The sequence below is a fragment of the Nomascus leucogenys genome, chromosome 12, assembly GCF_006542625.1.
Source record: "Nomascus leucogenys isolate Asia chromosome 12, Asia_NLE_v1, whole genome shotgun sequence".
NCBI lineage: Eukaryota > Metazoa > Chordata > Mammalia > Primates > Hylobatidae > Nomascus > Nomascus leucogenys.
In genome coordinates, this window is record NC_044392.1 from 89438817 (window position 1) to 89460747 (window position 21931).

Genomic DNA, 21931 nt, shown 5'->3' on the forward strand with positions numbered 1-21931 from the left:
CACATTTTAAGAGGAATTTAGTCTGTGTAGTAAGCACCTGTAGGAAGGTAACTGGAGTTTTGAAGGATCCAGAACAGATGAAGGAATTGGGGGAGTGTCACCAGAGAAGAAATGACATAGCAATTCTCTTAAAACATTTTAAGAATTGTTACCTGGAAAAGGAATTTTATTTCAGAGGTCTGGAAGTTAAAACTAGGACCAAGTAGAAGTTACGGAAAGAATATTTTAACTCATTGTCAGAAGACTTTTCTAAAAATCGGAGCTTCTCTCCAGTGGAGCTGGCAGCCTGGTGCAGTGAAGTCCTTGTGGGAAGTGTTAGGTAGATGTTGATGACCCTTGTGTGTAGTGCCGTTTAGGGGATTCCTTCATAGAGTGGGAGGATAGATAGACATCCTGTAAGAATTCTTGCAAGTCTCAGAGTCTGTGATTCTACCAAAAAAAAGTTTATGAGATTTACTGCTAAGACTTTGTATTAGAATGGGCTGATGACCTGATCTCATTTTAACTAGGCACAAACATTAAATACTTCAATTGCATGGGTATGTGTTGTGAATCATCTTGTACACACATACAAAGGAAAGCAGTCTTGCCAAAGGCCCCATGAAATACATTTGCTCTGGTTGGACTAACTAGAATTGCCAAGCAAACAAGATGATTCATAATAAAACCTCTGTTCAGTAAAATGGACCCATAGGAACTGTAAAATTGATTTTCCGGGTATAGTAACATCACTTCTGCTCATCTGTCTTCTCATTTGCTGTCATCTCCAACCTGGTTACCTAAGGGTCAGATTCTACTCTTATTAGTATTTAAAGGTCTTCTTTCACTTGGGGAAATAGCTACCTGTATCTTCAGATTGTTCATTTATGCACTCATTTGATCATTTACTCATTAATAAATATTGATTAAATGCCTGCCTTATGACAGGCACTGTGCTACACACTGGAAGTCTGAAAGTAAATGGTACCAATATATAGTCCCAATCCCTGGTATCTATATGATCTAGTTGAGAAAGTGGACATGAAAATTTAAAAAAAATATTTGCAGCATGGCTAGGCTTTAATAGAGACATGCTGAATGGCTCAGTCTCAGCACACTGCTTCTACCACGCAGGTCTTTTTCACTTAGCTCCATCTGGACAACTTTGTTCTAAATGACTAAATTTATTTTTTGAAAAGTCAACACCCCTCCAGAATTAGTTAGAAAAGAATAGTTAGTTTCTGCATCTCACTTAGCTCTGGTTTCTAAGCATTTTTTCCAGCTCTTCCCAGACTCTTGAGTTTGAGTTTGACCGTCTTTAAAGCTGGAGAGCAGTGTCAACAGCAAGAATGGCTGACAGATAGAGGCTTACTCTGCGCCAAGCACTGTTCTAGACACTTTAGGTATCATAAGCCATTTAGCCCTTACAGCCACCCCTGCAGCTGGGTGTTCTTATTATCCCCGTGTGACAGATAAGGTAATGAGGTACAGGTGGGCTAACAGGTTAAATACACCTTGCCTAAGGTTACCTATAAGGAAGTGATAGATTTGGGATTTAAATTCAACAGTCTGGCTCTAGAAGCCACGCTGCTAAAACACTGTGCCATTTGCCCCTCCGACCGATGCTGTTCTAGGTTTTCAAATATCAGACCCCACGAGGCCTTTCCTGGAGTAATAAAGTAAGCTAATGATCATGATGATGACCCAATGCTAGAGGGCTTATATCCATTCTCTCACTCAGTCCTTACCAATCCCAGGAGGGGGATTTATTGTCTCTGTTTTACAGATAAGGAAACAAGGCTTAGGGAGTATTACCCAAGTTTACCTAACTAGTAAATCTTTCTGTGTATCTATATCATTAGGTGAAAATGCCAAATGAGTCATTGTTTACAATAATAAACACATTTGTTTCAGGAAAATAAAAAGGAATATGTTGAAATAGGAAGTTTTAATGTTTTTCCTAGGGGTCAGTGGGAAAGCCTAAAGGACATGAATATGAGCTTTTTGTTATTTGAGTGTCATGATGTCTTTAGTTCACAGTTTAAGAGAGATGGTACACCATGTTCCCATTACTGAGCTTAGGGTGTTTGATTTCTCCCATATCCTGAACCAAAGCAGACAATCTCTAATTCAAAGAAAGAACCATTTAAACTTTAATCTTTCTTAGCCTCTATATTTATGTGGTTTAGAAGTTTCTTCACTGATTAACAATTTACAAAATATTTATTGTTGTTTACACATTTTGACTTACTCATCTCATTTGACTACTAAAATAGTACAAGTAACTTTTTAAATAGAGGATTCTTTCAAACTATGACATAATGTGGTTTCAGTATATTTGATGTACCCAAATGTGGAAACCCATGGCCTGTAAGAACAGCCTCACACTCTTCTGTTCTAGGTTATAATAAAATGTTCAAAATTAGAGGAGAACCCCTAGTTGCCCAGCCGCCTGTGATAACAGTTTCTTTGAGTGAAACGTGCACTGGAAGGTGACCCAGCTTCTGGTTATTACAGCACCAAGGGATGGTGTCTGATCTCGAAGGTGTTTGGTGTATTTATATGTTACATATTTGGCCAGAAGGGTAGAGGGACAAATTGAGAGTACTCCTTTTCCCTAATAATTCAATTCCTGCAACTCCTTCATGACCCTGCCCCTAAACCCTATCTTCTTCATCACGTCGTCTTCAATTACCTCAACCTGTGATATCTTCTCTAAGTTTCTGACTCATTCACCTATTCCATTAATACAATATATGTCATTTACTGCCTATGACAGTTATTTCTATGTATGTGCCCATTTTGACTTACTAGAGGGCAAACGCTTGGAGGAAAGGTATTGTCTTTCAAACCATCTTGACCTCCCAACACTTATTACAGAGATTTATAAATGAGTTGATGATTGTAGGAAGAAACAAGAAAAGGCACATTAGAATTTTATATCAGTGTTCCTAGATGGGGAGGGGGCCTATTTATGGCTGACAACACAGATTGTAACTGTGACTGTCCTTTCATGGGGCATCATGGTGGATCGGTAGTACAGCACTGTTAGCGCAGGTGGTCCTTGTATTTGAGCTTGCTGTTTCCAGAACAAAATGATAGAAACTCAGTTCAGTCAAATTTTCAGTAGGAGCAATGTCTTAATAGGGAACTGGGTTTCCACCCAAAAGCCTGGAATGTTCAGCATTTCTCTAATGGGAGTTTTTACCAATATTCTATTTTATTGACTCTGAATTACCTATGTATAACATAAAGCAAGCCTGTATCTTTAAAGTATGTGTGTGTATGTGCATATATGTATATAGATCATACAGTGTAAAGAGGGTAATCAGTTATACGTTTTAAGATTTAATTTAGCTTATTTTATTTTTTTAGATATGGAGTCCTGCTCTGTCACCCACATGGGAATGCAGTGGCACAATCATAGCTCCCTACAGCTTCAAACTCCTGGGCTCAAACCATCCTCTCACCTCAGCCTCCTGAGTAGCTAGGACTACAGGTGTGAGCCACTGCACCAGGCCAGCTTATTTTCAAATACAGAGGTATAAGAGATATCAGGAGTGGTGGGAAGGACTGAGGGGTCTTGAAGAAATAACCAAAACACCAGAGACAGACCAATTCTACTCCTTGCAGGAACTGGCAGGGTCTCACACAAGGTGAGGTTCACTGTTTGAGAGGAGACTGTTGGAACTTCTTCTAAATATTAGCAAGGGTAAAAAAGGTTTAACTGGCCAAGAATTTTTTTTTTTTTAAAACTACAAATTAAATTGTTCTAAGTCTGGAATTGCCTATAAAGTAATCAACTATATATAAGTGAAACAGGCTTTCCTAAGTGCCCTATGAGCCACATGTATCAGTGTGCTCATGATAGCATCTTTTGAATTCCAAACAATCAACTTGCAAAGCTTGGGAACAGAATTGGCTATTGAGTAAATCCATAAAGTGGGTCTCCTGTGGTGCTGTAGCCTTGCACTTACCCAGGGATAAGGTAAAAGTGATCAGGGTCGATTGCTTGAGAAATGTTCTGTCTGAAAACAGTAGAATGGAATGAGCCATTCTATATGCAATCCTGGCAGGGAGCACATTCAATTTTCCATTGCATTACCTCTGTGTTTCCTCTCTGACATTTCAGCTTTCCTTTGCTGCCTCTCTGAAAGTTGAACACCTACTAAGCATCTGGTCTGATCAGGTGTCGAAAATCCAAGCTGAAAATGGCAGTGTTTCTGCCCTTGAGGTGTTCTCAGTCTAGATGGCCAGATGGATAATCCACTGATGGTGTCTGATTTGACAATAAGTGTGTAGAGTGTGCTGTGGAATGGGGAACGTTGGACTCAACCTAGAGGAGAGTGACTGGGGAAAGATTCGCACACAGGTGACAAGTGAGCTGGCTTTCAAAGAATGAGGAGGAGGTCACCAGGCATTAACAGTGAGTGGCAGGGGGAAGAACATGAATGAGGGATGGAAGTCCCAGCTAATTTGCCTCTTTCCCTCCTCCCTTTGGCTTGCCCTGTCTCTGGGTAGTCTGTTTATGTATCTAATTAACTAGAATGGGGACGTGTTTATTTGGACAGAGGAAATATAATTACCAAGGAGTTCAGATACTCAGTACTTGGCAAGTCCAGTTACTAACAGGTTGCCTTTTGAAGAGAATCAGAACAAGAGAGAATTAGCAGAACTAGCTACGAGAACAGGCTGACCTTGACCAAGAACTTTTCTCCCTGGGAGTTGCATAAGGTCCCTCTAGACATCCCTGGCTCCAGTGACATTCTTTCTTCTGAGATGTCATTGCCTTCAGTCAGATTTCAGTAAAGGTTTTACAGGTGTGGGACTACAATATCTCTGTATGGTGACTTTGGTTTAGGGCTTAACTCAAAGAGCAGCCTTTCTTCTCTCTTCGGGTTTTTATGGAATACCTTAATGTCATTACCCTGTACTGCTTGCCCTGTCTGTCCTTGCTTTCCTTCCCTTGCTGTCTCTTACACATGTTCTCTTTATGTCCTCTGCCTTACTTGGCTGCTTTCTGCTTTCCTCCTTATTCTACTCCCATTCCCTCGTATTCCTTCTATCAAACTTTGAAAGTTTGCTCAGTGCAAACTAAGGAAACATTTCCAAAGAATGTTTCTTTTTCTTTTTCTGGATGCATATTTTTATCATTATAGTACATTATTAACCAAATTGTGCCTTGCCATTATTTTTTTTCTTGAGCATGAGCCTGACTTGCATGATCTTTTATAAGTTCCTACAGGCCCATGCCATTCATTATTACCAAGTGACATTTCCCAAGAGCCTCCAGAGTGTATCACAGTTGAAGATCTTTTCTTTTCCTTCCCAGCAGAAGGATCCCCCAGTGGGATGGAAGCAGATATGGTCATCAAACTTTTAGATTGGCAGATGAGTTAGAGATCTGGGTTTGTATAAACTCCAGCACCTCCTACTTTCACCTGGGCATGGGAATCCCTCAGAGAATTTGGTAGACATTCAAATTCTTGGGCCCTATTCTAGACTCATAGAATCAGAATCTCTAGAGGGGAACTAGACAGCACCTTATACATGGAAGGTACCTGTAAATGAATTAAATGGGCAAAGTTCCCACTTTCAAGTTTACTTTACTTTCCAACTAGGGTAATGACAACAAGCAAATCAATGCACCAACCAACCAATAAGCAAAAAAAAAAAAAAAAAAAAAAAAAAATTGCAGAGAGGGATACAAGGAAATCAAGCAGAATAATATTTTAGGGAATGGCTGGGCTGGGTATTAATTTACATGGCACAAAGGAAAACCTCTCCAAAGATATCCCATTGGAGCTGAGACCTAAACTGTGAGAAGGAGCTGAGGAAGTCAGGAGCTAGGGAAGAGCTCGTGTCCATCTTGTTTACCTGTGTCCTGAGTATTAGCACTAACATGGGCTCCTGGTGGGGGCTTAATAAATACTTGTTGGATGATGCATGAAGTCCTTGGACAGCAATGTTGTACCCATAATCTGAACAACGGAATCAATGGAGTGCTCTTGAAGTTCAAAGAGATTACTCAATTAAGAGAGGTTGCTATCACAAATAGAATATTTACAGAATATCTGAGGAAATTCTGCAAGAAGCAGAATTCCTGAAGAAAAAGAGAAAATGAAGAAAAGTGTACAAAGGAGAACATGTGAGAAAAGAGGCCTGGGGGGCCATGGGACAGCCAAGGAGCTTAGGAACAAGGAGAGGAAGAAAACAAGTCCACGCTCGCACCTCTGGCCTTATGACCTGCCAGCTCAAAGGGTAATCAGTAATTATTGCCATATTCTTGGGATTGAGCACTGTGCTGTTACTGACATTGCTTCGTATATTACAAAGTAAACTTAAAAAGCTTTTAGAAAACAAACATGATGTTATATTACATCCCTTTGAAGAAAATTAGAATAAATACCAATTCTAACAAGCTTAGGGAAAAGTTAGATATGATCAGAAGTCACAAGTGAAGGGTATTTTGATAGAATTTGAATGCTGCTCTGAATCATACCCCTGCCAATTTAAAACTATAAATGATTGCCATTTGAATTTTTTCCCCTCCTGGCAGCAAAAAGCATAAAAAAGCAAAATGCATTATTGGAGAAACTGACTATTTAAGAATTATCAGGGTACACTCACAGCAGCATATCTCTATATCTGTGTGTGTGTCCTTCGCTCACTTAGCCTGCTTTTAGTGAGGGCCTGGAACAGAAAAAAAGAGAGAGAGAGAGAGAGAGATGAATGTGTTTTCCTGGCAGTGTCCAGATCTCAGATGAAACTTTGTAACTGAGCTATAAATACTTGCTAAATAATTATTTCTTCTTTTTCTTCCTCCCCTCCACCCCCTTTTCTTTTTGGTTTGGCTGTTTTTTGTTTGTTTTGATTTTCAGTAGTCACAATGGTGGAGTGTTGTCCATCTTTCATGAGAAAGAATGAATTCTTAAAATTATCCCATGTGGATATGAATTGTGTGTTCTTGGTGTCCCTGGACTTACTTAATCTATAAAACAATCTGGCCGGGCGCGGTGGCTCACGCTTGTAATCCCAGCACTTTGGGAGGCCGAGGCGGGCGGATCACGAGGTCAGGAGATCGAGACCACGGTGAAACCCCGTCTCTACTAAAAAAATACAAAAAAATTAGCCGGGCGTGGTGGCGGGTGCCTGTAGTCCCAGCTACTCGGAGAGGCTGAGGCAGGAGAATGGCGTGAACCCGGGAGGCGGAGCTTGCAGTGAGCCCAGATAGCGCCACTGCACTTCAGCCTGGGCGACAAAGCGAGACTCCGTCTCAAAAAAAAAAACAAAAAAAAAAACAATCTTTTAGCACCTACACCCATGGTAGAAAATGTCCTCTGCACACAAATAGTTGTCTCAAAGCCTTTCAATGTGCTTTATTCATGATGTCATTGTTCAGAGCTCTGTTGACTTTATTTAGTTGCAGTTCTTACCAGATGTGGTTATCTGCATTCTAAGTCGACTATAAATTAGCAAACTGAATGGTCAGCAGTACCTGTTAGGGGCACAGGGACCACGGGTATGGCTGCATCATGAGGGCACAAGTGAAGGGCAGCTCTCCAGTCATATCGCCCACTCTGGGATAACATGCTCATGGTGATGACAGTTGGTCAAGAAAAGACAGAGGTGTGATCAGTAGGCTCCACTTCTCAAGGAAGGGAGGTATGCTTCTATTTTAAAGGTTTTTAAGCTTTGGTTATCTGGAAGATGGAGTCGTTGACTTTCATCCTCTGATAATAAATGAAAGAATTTAACAGCTCCTACCCCCATAATACATAATCTGTACTGACTTCCACTCTCCCAGCCCTGTTTTCCGATGGGGACCAGCCAGAGTTGTGCTCTTGGAGAGAAGGGGAAAATGATCATTTGTGACTTTTGGTTCAGTGTACAGTACAATATGTTTCCCTGTGCTTTTTGTGATTTAATATACAACTAATAGAACAAATTTTAAATTAATACTGCAATAACAAAGCGCACATTGTACGTAATTGATTTTTATTGGTTCAACTTCCAAGATTATGTTGTGGTTTTACCATTGAATGACTCCCTCATACAAAATGCATTGCAATGCATTTTTCTGTTTAGTAAACTGTAGATAAAATTAAGTGAAACTGCCATTAAAAGATTAATTGGGAAAGTCAGTCATGACTTTAGAGTTTCTCAACTTGTATCAATCTTATAGTGTTTCTTGCTGTAGAAATCTAGTGCATGCAAACGTATTTGTTCCTAAAATGGCAACAGGAGTAGTTTTAGTGAGGATGTATTACTTAAAAGAAAGACACGCTCATGGCAAAAAATTAAGACAATAATGAAAGATGTAAGGAAGAGGTAAAAATCATTTGGATCATGTTGCCTATAGATTATATGTGCTAGGATTTTGGGATATTTGTTTCAGGATCTTTTTTAAGCACACACATGCACAGATGCCTGCTTAATTTATTAATCAGTTTATTTTTAATGAATTAATGTAGTCAGAATGGAATCATACTATGCATAGTGTTTTGTAACCTGTTTTTTTGGTTAAAAAATATATAATAAACATCTTTCATAACAATATTATTTTCAATAGCTGTATAGTATGCCACTGTTTGGATGAATCATGATTTTCAGGGGTGTTAGCTGCATTATAAAATTCCTAGATACAGCTGAGTTTACTAAATGTAAAGACTTAAAGATTTTACGGTTTACTAAATTTAAGATTTAAAAAGAAAAACAAGTTCTGGCAACCATTCAAAGAAAATGTCAGCTAGAAAGGAAAAATAATCTTGAAAAGCTATAGTATTCCCAGAGTATTTGTGACCTAAAAGCTTAAAGTTCTTGTTGAATTTTTCTGATATGATTTCATCAAAAATGACAAATACTAGCCTGATGAAATGAGTGAAATTCTTCAGACTATCTGTAAAAATCACATCTATTCTTTTTTTTAAGATATAGCTGTTGAGCACTATATATATGTATATATTATATGTTGCTATTATACATAATTCAAAAATATATGTAAAATAACTCTTGAGCTCTAGATTAGTGATGTAGTGAAGTTTCTTCACATTGCACAACTCCACAAAGCACCATTATCATTATATTCTCTAGTGCACACCCAGCAAGACCTTACACTCAGGAAAGTCATGTCCATATGGTGTTTTTATACTGGTTTTCACATCATTTAAATAGCCTGAAGGGTTCTATTAGTACTTAGCGTGATTGCTCTGTAACTTTGGAATATTGTCTATACATTTTTTTTTTATTCATTATCAGATTTTCTGAGTACCCACAGTAAGTGGGGATTGAGATCCTCAGGGTTTGCCCACCATATTGATGACCAAGACAGAATAGTAGGCCCTGCCTCCTGGGCCTTTCTCTGTTTGAGTTAGGAACCTCTTACCATCATCATCAAACCTGGCAACATTTTGTTTAATGGTACATTTTTAAACAGAGGGAGCTTATAAACATAGTGTAGCAATCATGGATTTGTGACTAGAATAGAAGATCCGAGAGATAAAGTACAGTCCTGAAGACCTGGAGAAAGAGCGGATGTTCAGTGAGCCCCTTTGTATCACCTTTATCTATAATGTCCAACCAGAGGGATTCTTAACATTCCTGTCCATTTAAAAACACAGAACATGGTGGCCTTGCAGAGAACATTACATTCAGCCCTTGTGAAGACAGGCAGCGTGCCCTTACATCATCTTGGGTATATCTTGCCTGGAATCATTTACTCCTCTGTCTCCTTATCTTGCTATTCCCAGTGATGAGCCACAGTGCCTGACACTTAACAAATGCCCATTGCATGTTAGATATTGAATATCTGAGAGCATTCCTGTACTCCATAAAGATCCCAGTTTTTGCTGGAGTCAGGTGACATGCGTCTTAAGTTTTACCACAAGATTCTCTCACATTGCACGATGCAGAGCATCCATGTTTGCCTTTCTCCTCAGTTCCTAGCACTGCGTGTTGGCTGACTAAAGGAAGCTATGAGAGAATCCCACAACCATCAAATGTAACAGCAGACAGGACCCTTACAGGGCGTTCTCATCCAATCTCAGTGACATATAGATGGAGATACTGGGAACAGAGAAATAGAATGGCCTTTTAAAACTCACACTCTAGTCCAGGATCTGAACTTGAATCGAGACTCCTTACTCCTTCATTCAGCAAACATTTATTAAGCACCACTCGGTGTATGGCATTTGGCTAAGCACTGGGTAATCTAAGTGGAATAAGACACAAAAGAGATCTCCCCTGAGGGTGTCAGTCTAGCAGGAAGCCAGATGGATACAGAAACAGAGCAGGGTGTGAGAAATTGTGTATGCACACACGTGTGGGCACACAGCAGCAACTGAAATACTATCCCAGATCTGCTTGTAAGTTGCCTAAGAAGGACAGCAGAGGAAGTAACCAACACTATCTGGGTGGTCAAAACTAATATTTTCTGAGTGCTTTCTGTGTTGGACACTTTCCACATACTATCTCATTAAATTTTCACAAAAATCCTGTTGGGTCATATCATCATGCTCATTTCATAGCTAAGAAATGGAGGCCCAGGAAGGTGTTCTGATTTGCCCTTAGTCATAACCAGGATTTCAACTCAGGGTCTGCTTGATTTCAAGCCTATGCTCATTTTACTATAATGGGCATAAGTAGGTTTTATTTCAAGGCTGATTCTATTTGATTGCCAGAGACTGCTTGGAGCATTGTGCTGCAAGATTGCAATTCTAGGTCACATCTGATCCCAGAAACAAATAGTGTCATGGTTTCTTAACCATGAGTGGAGGATGGAAAGTGGTAGCCTGTGTCAGGACCATGTCATTCCTGAGCTGTACCATGCTATAGTTCTTCCAGGCCCATCTCTCTGTAAGGCAGTATGGTTTCAACCACTCCCCCAGTGCCTGCCACTTCATTCATACTCCTTTCCTCTGAGCTCAGAGTGATATTTTATGCCATCTGTTATGTCCAGAATCTTGTGTCCTAGGTAGGTCAAGTTTCTGGTGCAATGCCCAATGCTGTAGTCCTTTCAAAATGTTTCAACCCCATCAGAGATATCTCTTATACATTCCCCCAGGGCACTGTTCTGTGCTCATGACAGTTTATGTGATTAAATATTACATGCCCACAGCCTAATATGTTAGCATTTCTAGGTAAGTTGCAACAGAGGACTTCTGAATCCAAAGGAGTGACTTCAGCAGGAAGAATGTCCAATCCTTGGGAAGGTTCGTTGGGATCTGTCATTCTTTAAGATTATACCAGGCAAATAGCTGCTACTCTGTCCGTACACACAGCTGACCTCACACCTTTTCTTAGCTGCCACAGAGCCCTCGATATAATAGCTGGTGAAGTATTGAGGCATTGCTGTTCAGTACACATAACACTTAAAGTGGAATCTGGAGGTGGAGATGGTGTTTTCTTACACGGTTTATAACTTCCAGCTGTTGCCTGTAGTTAAACACTAGAATTAGGTCTAGGCAGTGGTTCTAGCTGGTATGCCTCTGCTTTAAATTTTATCTTTTATTGCCCTTGGTATCAAGATTTTCAGTTTTTCAAAGCTGGAAAGCTGGCCACAAGTTTAAAACAAGTATCTAAAACCAGTTGTTAGAGTCAAAATACCCAACAGTAGTAACAATAGTGTTAAATGAATCATTTATGGAATGTTTAACTGCTCATCATCTATTTGAAGCATCTTAGTGTCCTTTTTTCTACAGTAAAAATATAAGTCAGATTTACTAAAGGTGTATATTTTCATTCCTTTCACATATGTGACAATCTATTTTCTGAGTTATTGGACTTCTGAAATGCTAAATGAATATGAATTTGACTGCATACCACATCTGAAAGCGTTATTTTTAAATTGTTAAACAAATTCTTTAATGTCGTAAGAGCATTTTCACTTAAATATTCTGTTAATTGTAACTTATACATTATAATGCTTCTAATCAAAAGTAGATGCTTACTTTGAAATTCTACTTTAAAAATTCCTTTTCAAATAAGAAGAATGCCTCCCTAGGTTGAGGTCCACAAACCTGACTTTTATGTAGAGTTATAATTTTCTATTTTAGTAAATCAGATGGCCCTGCGGCTTACTAGGTTAGTATTATTGCTTGTGCCCTGCTGCTTTTTCCTGGACTAAAAACAAAGAATAAGAGAGTGAACAGATTTAAAATATATCCTCCCTTGTGATGAAATTAGTAGTCCATGTGGCAAAGTGAGAGTATTCTGCGTGATTGTTTTTATCATTATGGATGTTTTATTTGTGTGCCACTCATGTCAACATTCTTGATTAATTGCATGTGTGAATTTTTAAACAGATGGAAATATGGCTGCAAGTCTAAATAGAAGGAATAGAAAAGTTTGAGTGTTGAACAGGCCTTGTGTAAACTGAGACCTTATCCATCACCAAAACCCCAGGAATGCTGAACCATCTTAAATATGTTCCAGTGAAGGGTGCTTCTCCAGATGGGAGGGTGCTTCTCCAGATGGAAGGGTGTTCTCCCTTCTTATTTCCTATAATGTGGAGATGAGGTATTAACCAAGGTACTATTTGAGGTGTTTTGTAAACTTCCAAATTTGGGTGTGGGGGTTGTTATCGAGTATGTAAACAATAATGTTGGCTACGGACTTTGCAAGATCTTTTACTTCGCTTGTCACCAATATAATTGTACCTTCCAAAGTGTTAGACATTCCTCAATTTGATGTTTCTGATTACCTTAAATTGCAGTCATTAAGATATCATCTCAATGCTATAATTGAATATTCTAGCATACTATTCACTTATCTTTAAAAATTAACATTGAACTCACGTTACTGATTTTTGAGTACAACTCTCAAACTAGTTTATTTAATTACTAGAGGAAACCTTATTTATAGTCTAATTGAACTATTAGTGAGTCTCTTAAACAGGTACTGAAGGGATGTAGAACATCATTAAAATAAAAAACAATTGCTTCTTATCAATATAACTGACCTGTCACTTGGCCACAGAAGGAAATAGGTTTGTTATACAAACTCAGTCATCATAAAGGCATTCACTGGCACATGGTAGGTAATTGCTTAGTAAATATTTATTAATAGAAAGACATTTGCCTCAGTTACCACCTACTGCTGATGACTCCCAAATCGGCATTTCAATTTGGAGCTCTCAGAGTTCTGACCCATGCTGCTGGCTGCCTTCTACACATCTCCAGCCGGAGAAGCCACAGACACTCTAAGTGCCCGATGCCTAAAACTGAACACCGTCTCCTCTTAAACCTGTCCCTCCTGTCTCCCTGCTTACTTATCATAGCCACATGCTACCCACTCACCCTGGAGTCTTTCCTCCCCTCACTTCCTAGATCCAAATATTCATCAGGTCTCACATTTCCTTCCCCCTTACGACTTCTCTGACCATCTCCACAACCACTGCTTTTTCAGATCCTGATAGTTTCACCTGGATTTTAGCTAGTCTTCAGATGAATCTCCCTTCGTGGGCCAGCAGTACTCAAATTTTACCATGCAAAAGCATTCCCCAGGGAGATGGCTAACATGGAGATGCCTAGATCACGCTTTCCTCACTTTCTCATTTGGCAGGACTAGGTTTTAAGAAATCAGAATATTAAGCAGGCAGCCCAGATGATTTTGATGTAGATTAGAGCTGACTTCTAGTTCCACAAATACCTCTAGTCCGTCCTGAGCACTTAGATAAAGATTTACTCTAAAATATGAGATTTGTTCACGTCCCTGATTCAAAATCTTCGAAGAACTACCATTCAATAACAATATTTTTAAAGTAGTGGTTAGTAGAGTTGCCAAGAGCCCCTCAGAGGGGCCTCAGTGTGTGGACGTGTATGGGGAGAGGGTGTTTGGGGTATGAAGATGAGAGCCCATTCTGCTACATAGGGCTTTAGTCAATACCCCCTCCTCCGTCTCTTTCTTTAGTCAGAGCAGCTCTGATTTTGAAGTTTAATGAGATATTTCCTTTGGGAAAAGTATTCCTCTACTTAAAAAAAAAAAAGTAGTTTGAAAACCACTGATCTATTGAAGTAGATTTCAAACTTTAAAAAAAAAAAAAGCAGGACCCACAGTAAGAAATAGTGTACATTTTGTATCACAGCCCAGTTCACCCACTTATTTTTCTGTGTAATTGAAACAAGTTTTATGAAACATGCCCTTACTATACTTGATGCACTCTGATGTTTTCTGTTTCTATTTCATTTTTTTTTTTTTAAATTGCTGGTTGCAACTCACTAAATTGATTTCACAACCCACTGAATTGCTACTGTGTCTGGAAAAACTTTGATCTAGCCTTTCTCAATGGGGTTCCTTTATGAACCATGGAACATAGAAATATTTTCTTAATCTTTTCAAGGATGGTACATAACTCACACCATTCTAGATGCTTAGAAGAGAAGTTAGTTCATTACATACAATGGGTGCCTAAGGGCATTCAGACTTAATTTTCTGCATGAACTCCTGGTTGAAACAGGCTTATTAGTGTCTGATCCGTAATAAATCCAAACTCTTGATTATTGCACACAGGGCCCTTCTCAATCTAGCCCTGTGTTCACCTCTCAGACTTTACCTTACTTCCTCAATCATCTTCCTGCCATCCTGAACCACTTGGAATTACCCAGATGCTTCACGCTGTTTCTCACCTGTGCACAGTCATTCTTGCCCTTCAGCACCAGCTCAACTGAGTGTCACTTCGACTGAGACCCTCAATGACAGGAGTTAGAGTCATCAGGTCCAGGTTCTTTCCCTGTCAATCCCTGAAGTGATTAATAAATTTCAGTCACATTCACCTGGCTCATCTCCTGTGCTACTGAGTGTGGGGCTAGATACTTAGTTCTAAGAATACAAACACATGAGGCACAGCATACATGCTTAGGGAGCTTAGAACACACCTGAGACACAAGACATATGTCTTAAAAACTACCTCTAGTATAGCTCAATGCTCAAGAGTTTGCATGGGGAAGTCAGGCCTGAGTTCAAATGATAACTTCTATTTTTTGGCTTGTGCACCTAGGACAAACTGTTGAGCTACTCCAAACTTCAAATTTCTTGTATGTTAGTCTGGGATAATAATAAAAGTAGCAACTTTGTAGGGCTCTGAGTTTTACAGGGGAAGTGCATGTAAAGCCCTGAGCATACCGCCTGACCCAGAGTTCTCAGGAAATGCTAGAGAGGAATTAAGCAGGTAATGTGCCCAGTGCCATGTGAATGCTATAGATAGAAAGTGCTACAGGAGTTGAGAGGAGGAAATGGACACTGTGGTGGGAGAGATGGGAGAGCTCCAGTGGAGAAGGCAGAGTATGCACTAAGCTTAGAAAGAAAAGCAGACCTCAGATTAGGAGGTGAGAAGGCATTCCTGGCACGGCGAGCCAAAGAGCAGCAGAGGACTGTGGATGCCTTGCCTATAGACTACTTTTGCTGCCACTCTTTGTATATTTATTTTTGCATATGTGCTCAAACATTTTCCCAAATGCAAATTGAAGATATTCATCTCTAGAGATGCTTATTTTCTCATTTGAAAAAACTCTGCTCCCTCTCTCTTTTCCATGGCTTTTTGCTAAGTAGATATGGCATCTACAATTTTGCTTATGGATCCAGCTTGATTAAACCATTTTGGGTCAGCATGGAGAAATAGGTTACAAAACTGGCTGTGCATCATGATCACCCAGGGAACTTTTTAGTCCTGCAGATTTCTGTGTCCCACCCGAGATTCTGACTATTGGGTCTAATGTGGGACCAGGGAATATGCGTTATTTTAAAAGTTCCTTTCTTTTTCATTTGGCTTGGTCAAAAGTTTGAAAAACACTGGTAATCTTTAAGGCCCCACCCAGCTCCAGTAATCTGTATTTCCCATAACAGTAACACTTTTATTCTCTCTGCTATTCCCAAGAGAGGGTTACTGTGTTGTCAAGAGTGAAAAACTAAACAAGCCTGACATCAAAAGCTATAGCTACCAACTTTGATGTGAAGAGTCCTTTCTATTTGAAATTGTATAATTCCAAAAAATCCAGGTGGGAGTGTTCCAAGGTCCTTATGTTGACGGGAAGGAATGACAAACACTGGCCAACTTTATACTTTGTTAAACATATAAGTCGAGATTTAATAGAGTCTACAACTTCCAAACCAGTGGAAGGGGAAAAATGAAACCAAAGGAAATGAAAAAATAAAAGATCTCAACACAAAAAAAGAGAGGGGGATAAAAGCGAAATATAGAAAAAATGAAACAAAGAACAAAATAAGATGCTAGAAGTGAATTCCAATATATTGATAACCAAAATCAATGCAAATCATGGTACAGTTAAAAAACAGATCAATCTAAACAATATGATGTCTAACATTACATCCATATACTGGAAAACCATGAGAAAAAGCAAGAAGATGATTAGCCCAAAATGTATGATACGTTTATCTCAGCAGGAGAGAGGGCTACTGGGGTGGGCACCCAGGAGGCTCTAAAGATACGATAGTGTTCTTTTAAGTTTCTTTAAGTTCTTTAAGTTGGGTGGTAAGTAGACAGATATTCTTATTTTTTTATTCTTTTAAGCGTTATTTTTTAAAGTTCACATATATTTTTTGTAGTTTTGTTTGAATAATATAGTACACCCCCCTTGCATGCGTGTATTGCACACACACTCAAGGATAAAAATAAATTGCCAATGTTTTCCTAAAACCCCACTCTCATATTATTAAATGTGAATTTTTTTAATGTGATTTTTTATTCTTTAATGACGTGATTTTTTTATCATGAAAGTTTTCTCCCCAGCACAAAACTCTGTTTTGAATTAATCATGTGACCCAACACTCCAAATAAGTCTTCACATTGATGCTGTTTGTCATAATATGATAATTCCTACATAGTTTCCCTTTTCATTGAATTACATAAAATAATTCATTCAATTAAAACCTTATAAGCTTTTTATTGAGCAATGATTTTGTGTCAGATGCTGTTTTAATCATTGTATATGAATTAATCCATTTAATTTTTATAAAAACCCTTGGGAATGGTACTAATACTGCCCTCATTTTAAACCTGAGTTAACTACAGCACAGAGAAGTTAGGTGATGTGGTCAAAGGCACACAGCTGATCAGTGGAAGAGCCAGGATTTGAACCCAGGCAGCCTGGCACCAGAGCCATGTTCCTGACTTTATGCTAGGCTGCTCAGCTGTGGCCCATAAAGCATCTTACTACTAAAGAGAGTGAAGGAGGAGTGGGAGGGTACTTCTGGACTTCAAGGGCCCCTCCGTAGTATGTCATGTCTGACCATGAAGCTGCATATATCACCATTACATCATTCTTTGGTTTGTTAAGGGAAAGATTTTTTTTTTTTTTTTTGGCCAGGAAAGGAAGAAAGGGAGGGAGGGATGAAAGGAGGGAAGGAATCCAAAGGAATCCAACAAAAATATTGCCTGATTGGCTGGCCATGGTGTCAGAAGAGAAATAAAAATCTGCTGATCTTATCTTTATACTGTTTCCAGTGAACAACAAAAGGCAAATCTTCTTTGACAGAACAGCACAAACATACTAGGTGGCTAAACTAGAGAACAGGTGCTTCAGAGATGTTGCCTTGAGCAGATGCTCCCCGGCGGTGACCCTGGGAAACACAGCTGTTCCAAGCTTCCTCCACCTGGAGGCCAAGATCTCTCTCCAAACACATCTCAGAAGAGATGCACAGTTTATCTAACAGTTCATTCTTTGGGGGATTTTGCTCTATGTTAGCAGTTAAACATAAGACCTCCCCACACACCTCCACACCCTGGGCTCTGTAGTCTTGGAGAATTCGTAGAGAATGTGGAGATGTCAGGAACGTTCAAACAGGTAACTGGACTAATTCTTAAAAGAGAGGGGAGGGTGTGTGTGTGTGTGTGATAGATCCTGGAAAATATTTATCACTCAGTTGCCTACCAATCTGCATAAATCCAGAAGAAAAAAACTAAAAGGAATGTCTTTTGAGTATTTAGCCTCAATGCTCAGACTATGACTGCTGGGAACCAGCAGGGTTCAAAGAAGAGTTTGTGTGATGCCCAGATTACTTTAAAAAAAAAAATCTCAGCATTAACAAATATGAATGAGTCCAGAGGTATCCATCTGGGAACTAGTAGATAAAATTAAATATGTGTCTCCTGGAGAAAAGGCTGAAGAAAGACAGGAAGCGTTAGCTGTCTTCAAAAACCTGAAGGGCATCACATAAAGAAAGCACAGACTTTTCCTGGGCTATTGCAGAAGATCACACAAAACAAATGAAAGAGTACAACAGGCAGAGTTTGGATGCAAGCCTTCTTTTCAAGTAAATGAAGGTATTTATATATTTTTTTGCTTTTTACTTTTTTGGAGATGGAGTCTTGCTCTATTGCCCAGGCTGGAGTGCAGTGGCACGATCTCGGCTCGCTGCAACTTCCGCCTCCTGGGTTCAAACTGTCCTCCTGCCTCAGCCTTCCAAGCAGCTGGGACTACAGGCGCCTGCCACCATGCCCAGCTAATTTTTTGCATTTTAGTAGAGACAGGGTTTCATCATGTCGGCCAGCCTGGTCTCGAACTCCTGACCTGGGTGATCCACCTACCTCAGTCTCCCAAAGTGCTGGAATTATAGTTGTGAGCCACTGCGCCCAGCCTAAATGAAGTTATTTAAGAGAAGAAACCATTGTTCAGCAGATGAAGAGCTTCCCTTGACCAGGGCATTTCCTTTGCCTGGATTGTCCTGAGATGTACAAAGGGAAGGCCTTTTTCCTATGAATAAAAGATAGTGCTAAGCGGCTTCTGAACTCTTTTCCAAGTAGGAAACTGCTGAATTCTGTGAAACTGTGGCTTTTAACTCTCCATAAACTCAAACAAATTTGACTTGTTTTTTTCTCAGACACAATTATCGGGTGGTATGGCTAAAAACTTGCTAATATGAATTCTCAAGTTGGTAGTTCCAAACTTGGCTGCCCATCCAATTCTTTTATTTGTTTCAAACCAGTCTGGATAAAACAAAAAAACAGTCTGAACCTGTCACATTGATTGCACACCGACTAACAAGTTCTGACCCACCACTAGAAAAACTCAGACCTAGCCTAAAGTCAGTCCTCAGTTTATAGCTGAGGAAGCTGAGCCCAGCGTGATGACATGGGTCTCCCAGAGTTGTACAGTAAGTGAAGAATTAGAACCCAAATCTCTGATCTCTTATCTCCAAGTCCAGTTCTTTATTCACATATATCAGCCAGACCAAAAATAATAATACAAGGTGGAGAAAAAAGGGAACCACTGTTGAACTGTAATTATGAAATAAGGAATTCAACCCCCCTGCTAGCTACTAAAGATATAGATATTTTGTGGAAACAAAGCACCTCATGATAACTGCTGCTCAGCGAACCCACCACGGTGTTGGGTACCACTTTCCATGACCTCTGATCCTCACAACCACCACCTCACGTAGTTGGGTTTGTTAACTTTATTGTAAAAAGGAGGGAATTGAGGCTGAGAAAAGTGAAGTAATTCCCATAATTCGGGTTGCTCGTAGGTTGAGCTGTGCATACGTGTCTGACCCCAAAGCTCGTGGCTCTTCCCTGCCTTACACTGCCTCTTTATAATCCTTGACTTGCCCTGCTTAGTATTATATCTCTTGGAAGTAAGATAAAGCGACAAGAGAAATATGAAATATTGTGCAGAACTGATTCTAACCAGTAGAGTAGATATCATCTATTTAGAGTAGATATCATAAGTCTATGGATGGTGATATCATCTACAGACTTGCTTGTTTGTCGTCTCCTCTGTTAGTATTTTAGCTCCATGAGTGCATGGACTTCACCTCACTCACTGTCTAGTACAGCTCCTGGCACATTGTAAGCTTCAGATGAATATTTATGAGTGGACAAGCAAGTGCATTTAGAAATGACAAGGACATTCGCCGAAAGCAACCACATCATACTACAGAGGCGGGTCATATAGTGGCCCAGGGCACAGCCCGTGGAGAAAGACGGCCTCTGTTCAAAATCGTGTCTCTTAAGAGTTATTTGATCATAGGCAAGTTACTTAACTTCTCTTGTGCCTCAGTTTCCTGGGGATCATAATAATGCCAATATCATAGTGTGGTCCTGTGAGTTAATCAAGGAAAGCATTTGCACCAGTGCCTCGCTTATAGTAAGTGCTGTATAAAGATTAGTCGTTATTGCTATCTGAGGTTATGATAATAGTAGGGAAATAGTGGACCCATGTCTTAATGGGAGAAAAATATCATGAAATTTAGAGGTAAGGTAAATATGATCATATGGCTAGAGACTCAGAAGAGACTACAGTTCATATTCAATTGCAGAGTCTGAAAAGTAGATTTTTAACTGTCTCATCATGAAAGATTTATTTCTGACCAAAAAATCTAAATGTAGAGCAGATGATTATGCAGATGGCCCATGAATATGTCAAAAAGAATGTAGTGCTTACTAAGCATCCACATGAATTTATGAAGAATGAAATTTATGAGCAGGTGACTTAGTTAAACCACTAGGAGAATGCCGTAGACTCATTGTGTCTTATTTTCAAGAGCACATTTAGAAAATCTGATTTCTATAACAGCAGAATGTAGGGTGAAGCGTGGGAGCCCTGGAGTCAGAGAGTTCTCCCCTCATCTCCCCCTAGAATTGGGCCTTGGTTTTCTTATCTGTCCAATGTGGATAATGAGTGCAGCAGCCTCCCAGTGTGGTTCAGAGAACTAACGGAGATCATGCATGTGCACTGCCTCCTAAGCAGAATGTAAGTGTGAGCCCCTCATAATCACAAGACCTGGGTAAGCAGAAAAGAAAGTGAAATGAAATGTGACTGATAGTCAAGGAGGTTCCCAGCTATTTGCCTGTACCAAGCGTAGGTCTCAAATGCTCAGATGGTAGGTGGAAGTTTGCCTTGCAGTTGTCAGAACAAATCATGAAGGCCCATTGATGCCACTGGCTGAAGGCTGGGAGAGAAGAAAACCTGAATAAGCGCCCTAAGGTCTGAGCGTCTGTTGCTTCCTCTTCTCTCCTTGCAGGGGCGTTTGTGGTATGCTGGACCCCAGGCCTGGTGGTTCTGCTCCTCGACGGCCTGAACTGCAGGCAGTGTGGCGTGCAGCACGTGAAAAGGTGGTTCCTGCTGCTGGCACTGCTCAACTCCATCATGAACCCCATCATCTACTCCTACAAGGACGAGGACATGTATGGCACCATGAAGAAGATGATCTGCTGCTTCTCTCAGGAGAACCCAGAGAGGCGTCCCTCTCGCATCCCCTCCGCAGTCCTCAGCAGGAGTGACACAGGCAGCCAGTACATAGAGGATAGTATTAGCCAAGGTGCAGTCTGCAATAAAAGCAGTTCCTAAACTCCGGATGCCTCTCGGCCCACCCAGGCCTCCTCTGGGAAAAGAGCTGTTAAGAATGGTTACCTGTCTCTAACAAAGCCCATGTGCAGTGTTATTTGAGGTCTCCACTAATCACTGCTAGATTTCTTTAAAAAATTTTTTTCATCGTTTAAAAGCATGGGCAGTAAAGAGAGGACCTGGTGCATTTAGAGAAAGCACAGAAACGGGAGAGGTTCGGCGGGTCCCTGCTTGTCCTGTGAACTACTCAGAGCTCCTGTCAGTCCGGATGGGCCTTCTGGGTTCTGGCACCATTTCATAGTCATTCTCTTTGTATTTTAAAAGGACGTTATGAAAGGGCTTAGACCAAAATAAATAATAATGTTACTTGAGCCACCTTATATAGCTGCTTGGAAAGTCTATGTAGTTCTTTCTGCATGCATTAAAAATGTTTAGAAATGCTTCAGCAATGGTATTTTCTTCATCAAAGAAACCATGGCCAGTAGCTAGGTTTTCAGTAGGAATCAAAGAAAAACCAGTAAGAGCTCCAGATTAAACCTGATACTTAACTGAAGGAACATTCTGAGGAAAAATACTTACTTAAAAGTAACAAAAAAGGTCAATGTGAAAACCCTTTTTGACCTGAAAAAGGCCTTGGTATGGTCCTCCGTGCA

General features: G+C 39.9%; 1 protein-coding gene across 3 annotated transcripts in view; it reads left to right on the forward strand.

Moving 5' to 3' along the window:
- LPAR3 (lysophosphatidic acid receptor 3) overlaps positions 1–21411 on the forward strand; it is a 79225-nt gene extending 57814 nt beyond the window's left edge. For 2 of the 3 annotated variants that reach the window (XM_012500406.2, XM_030823449.1), the window contains exon 2: positions 20956–21309. In XM_012500406.2, the coding sequence (XP_012355860.2) occupies positions 20956–21281 (326 nt within the window). In that variant the 3' untranslated portion in view covers positions 21282–21309. Of the gene's footprint in view, positions 1–20955 lie in introns of all 3 variants that reach the window. The other variant, XM_030823448.1, reaches the window with a different exon arrangement.
- The last annotated feature ends 520 nt before the right edge of the window (positions 21412–21931 follow it).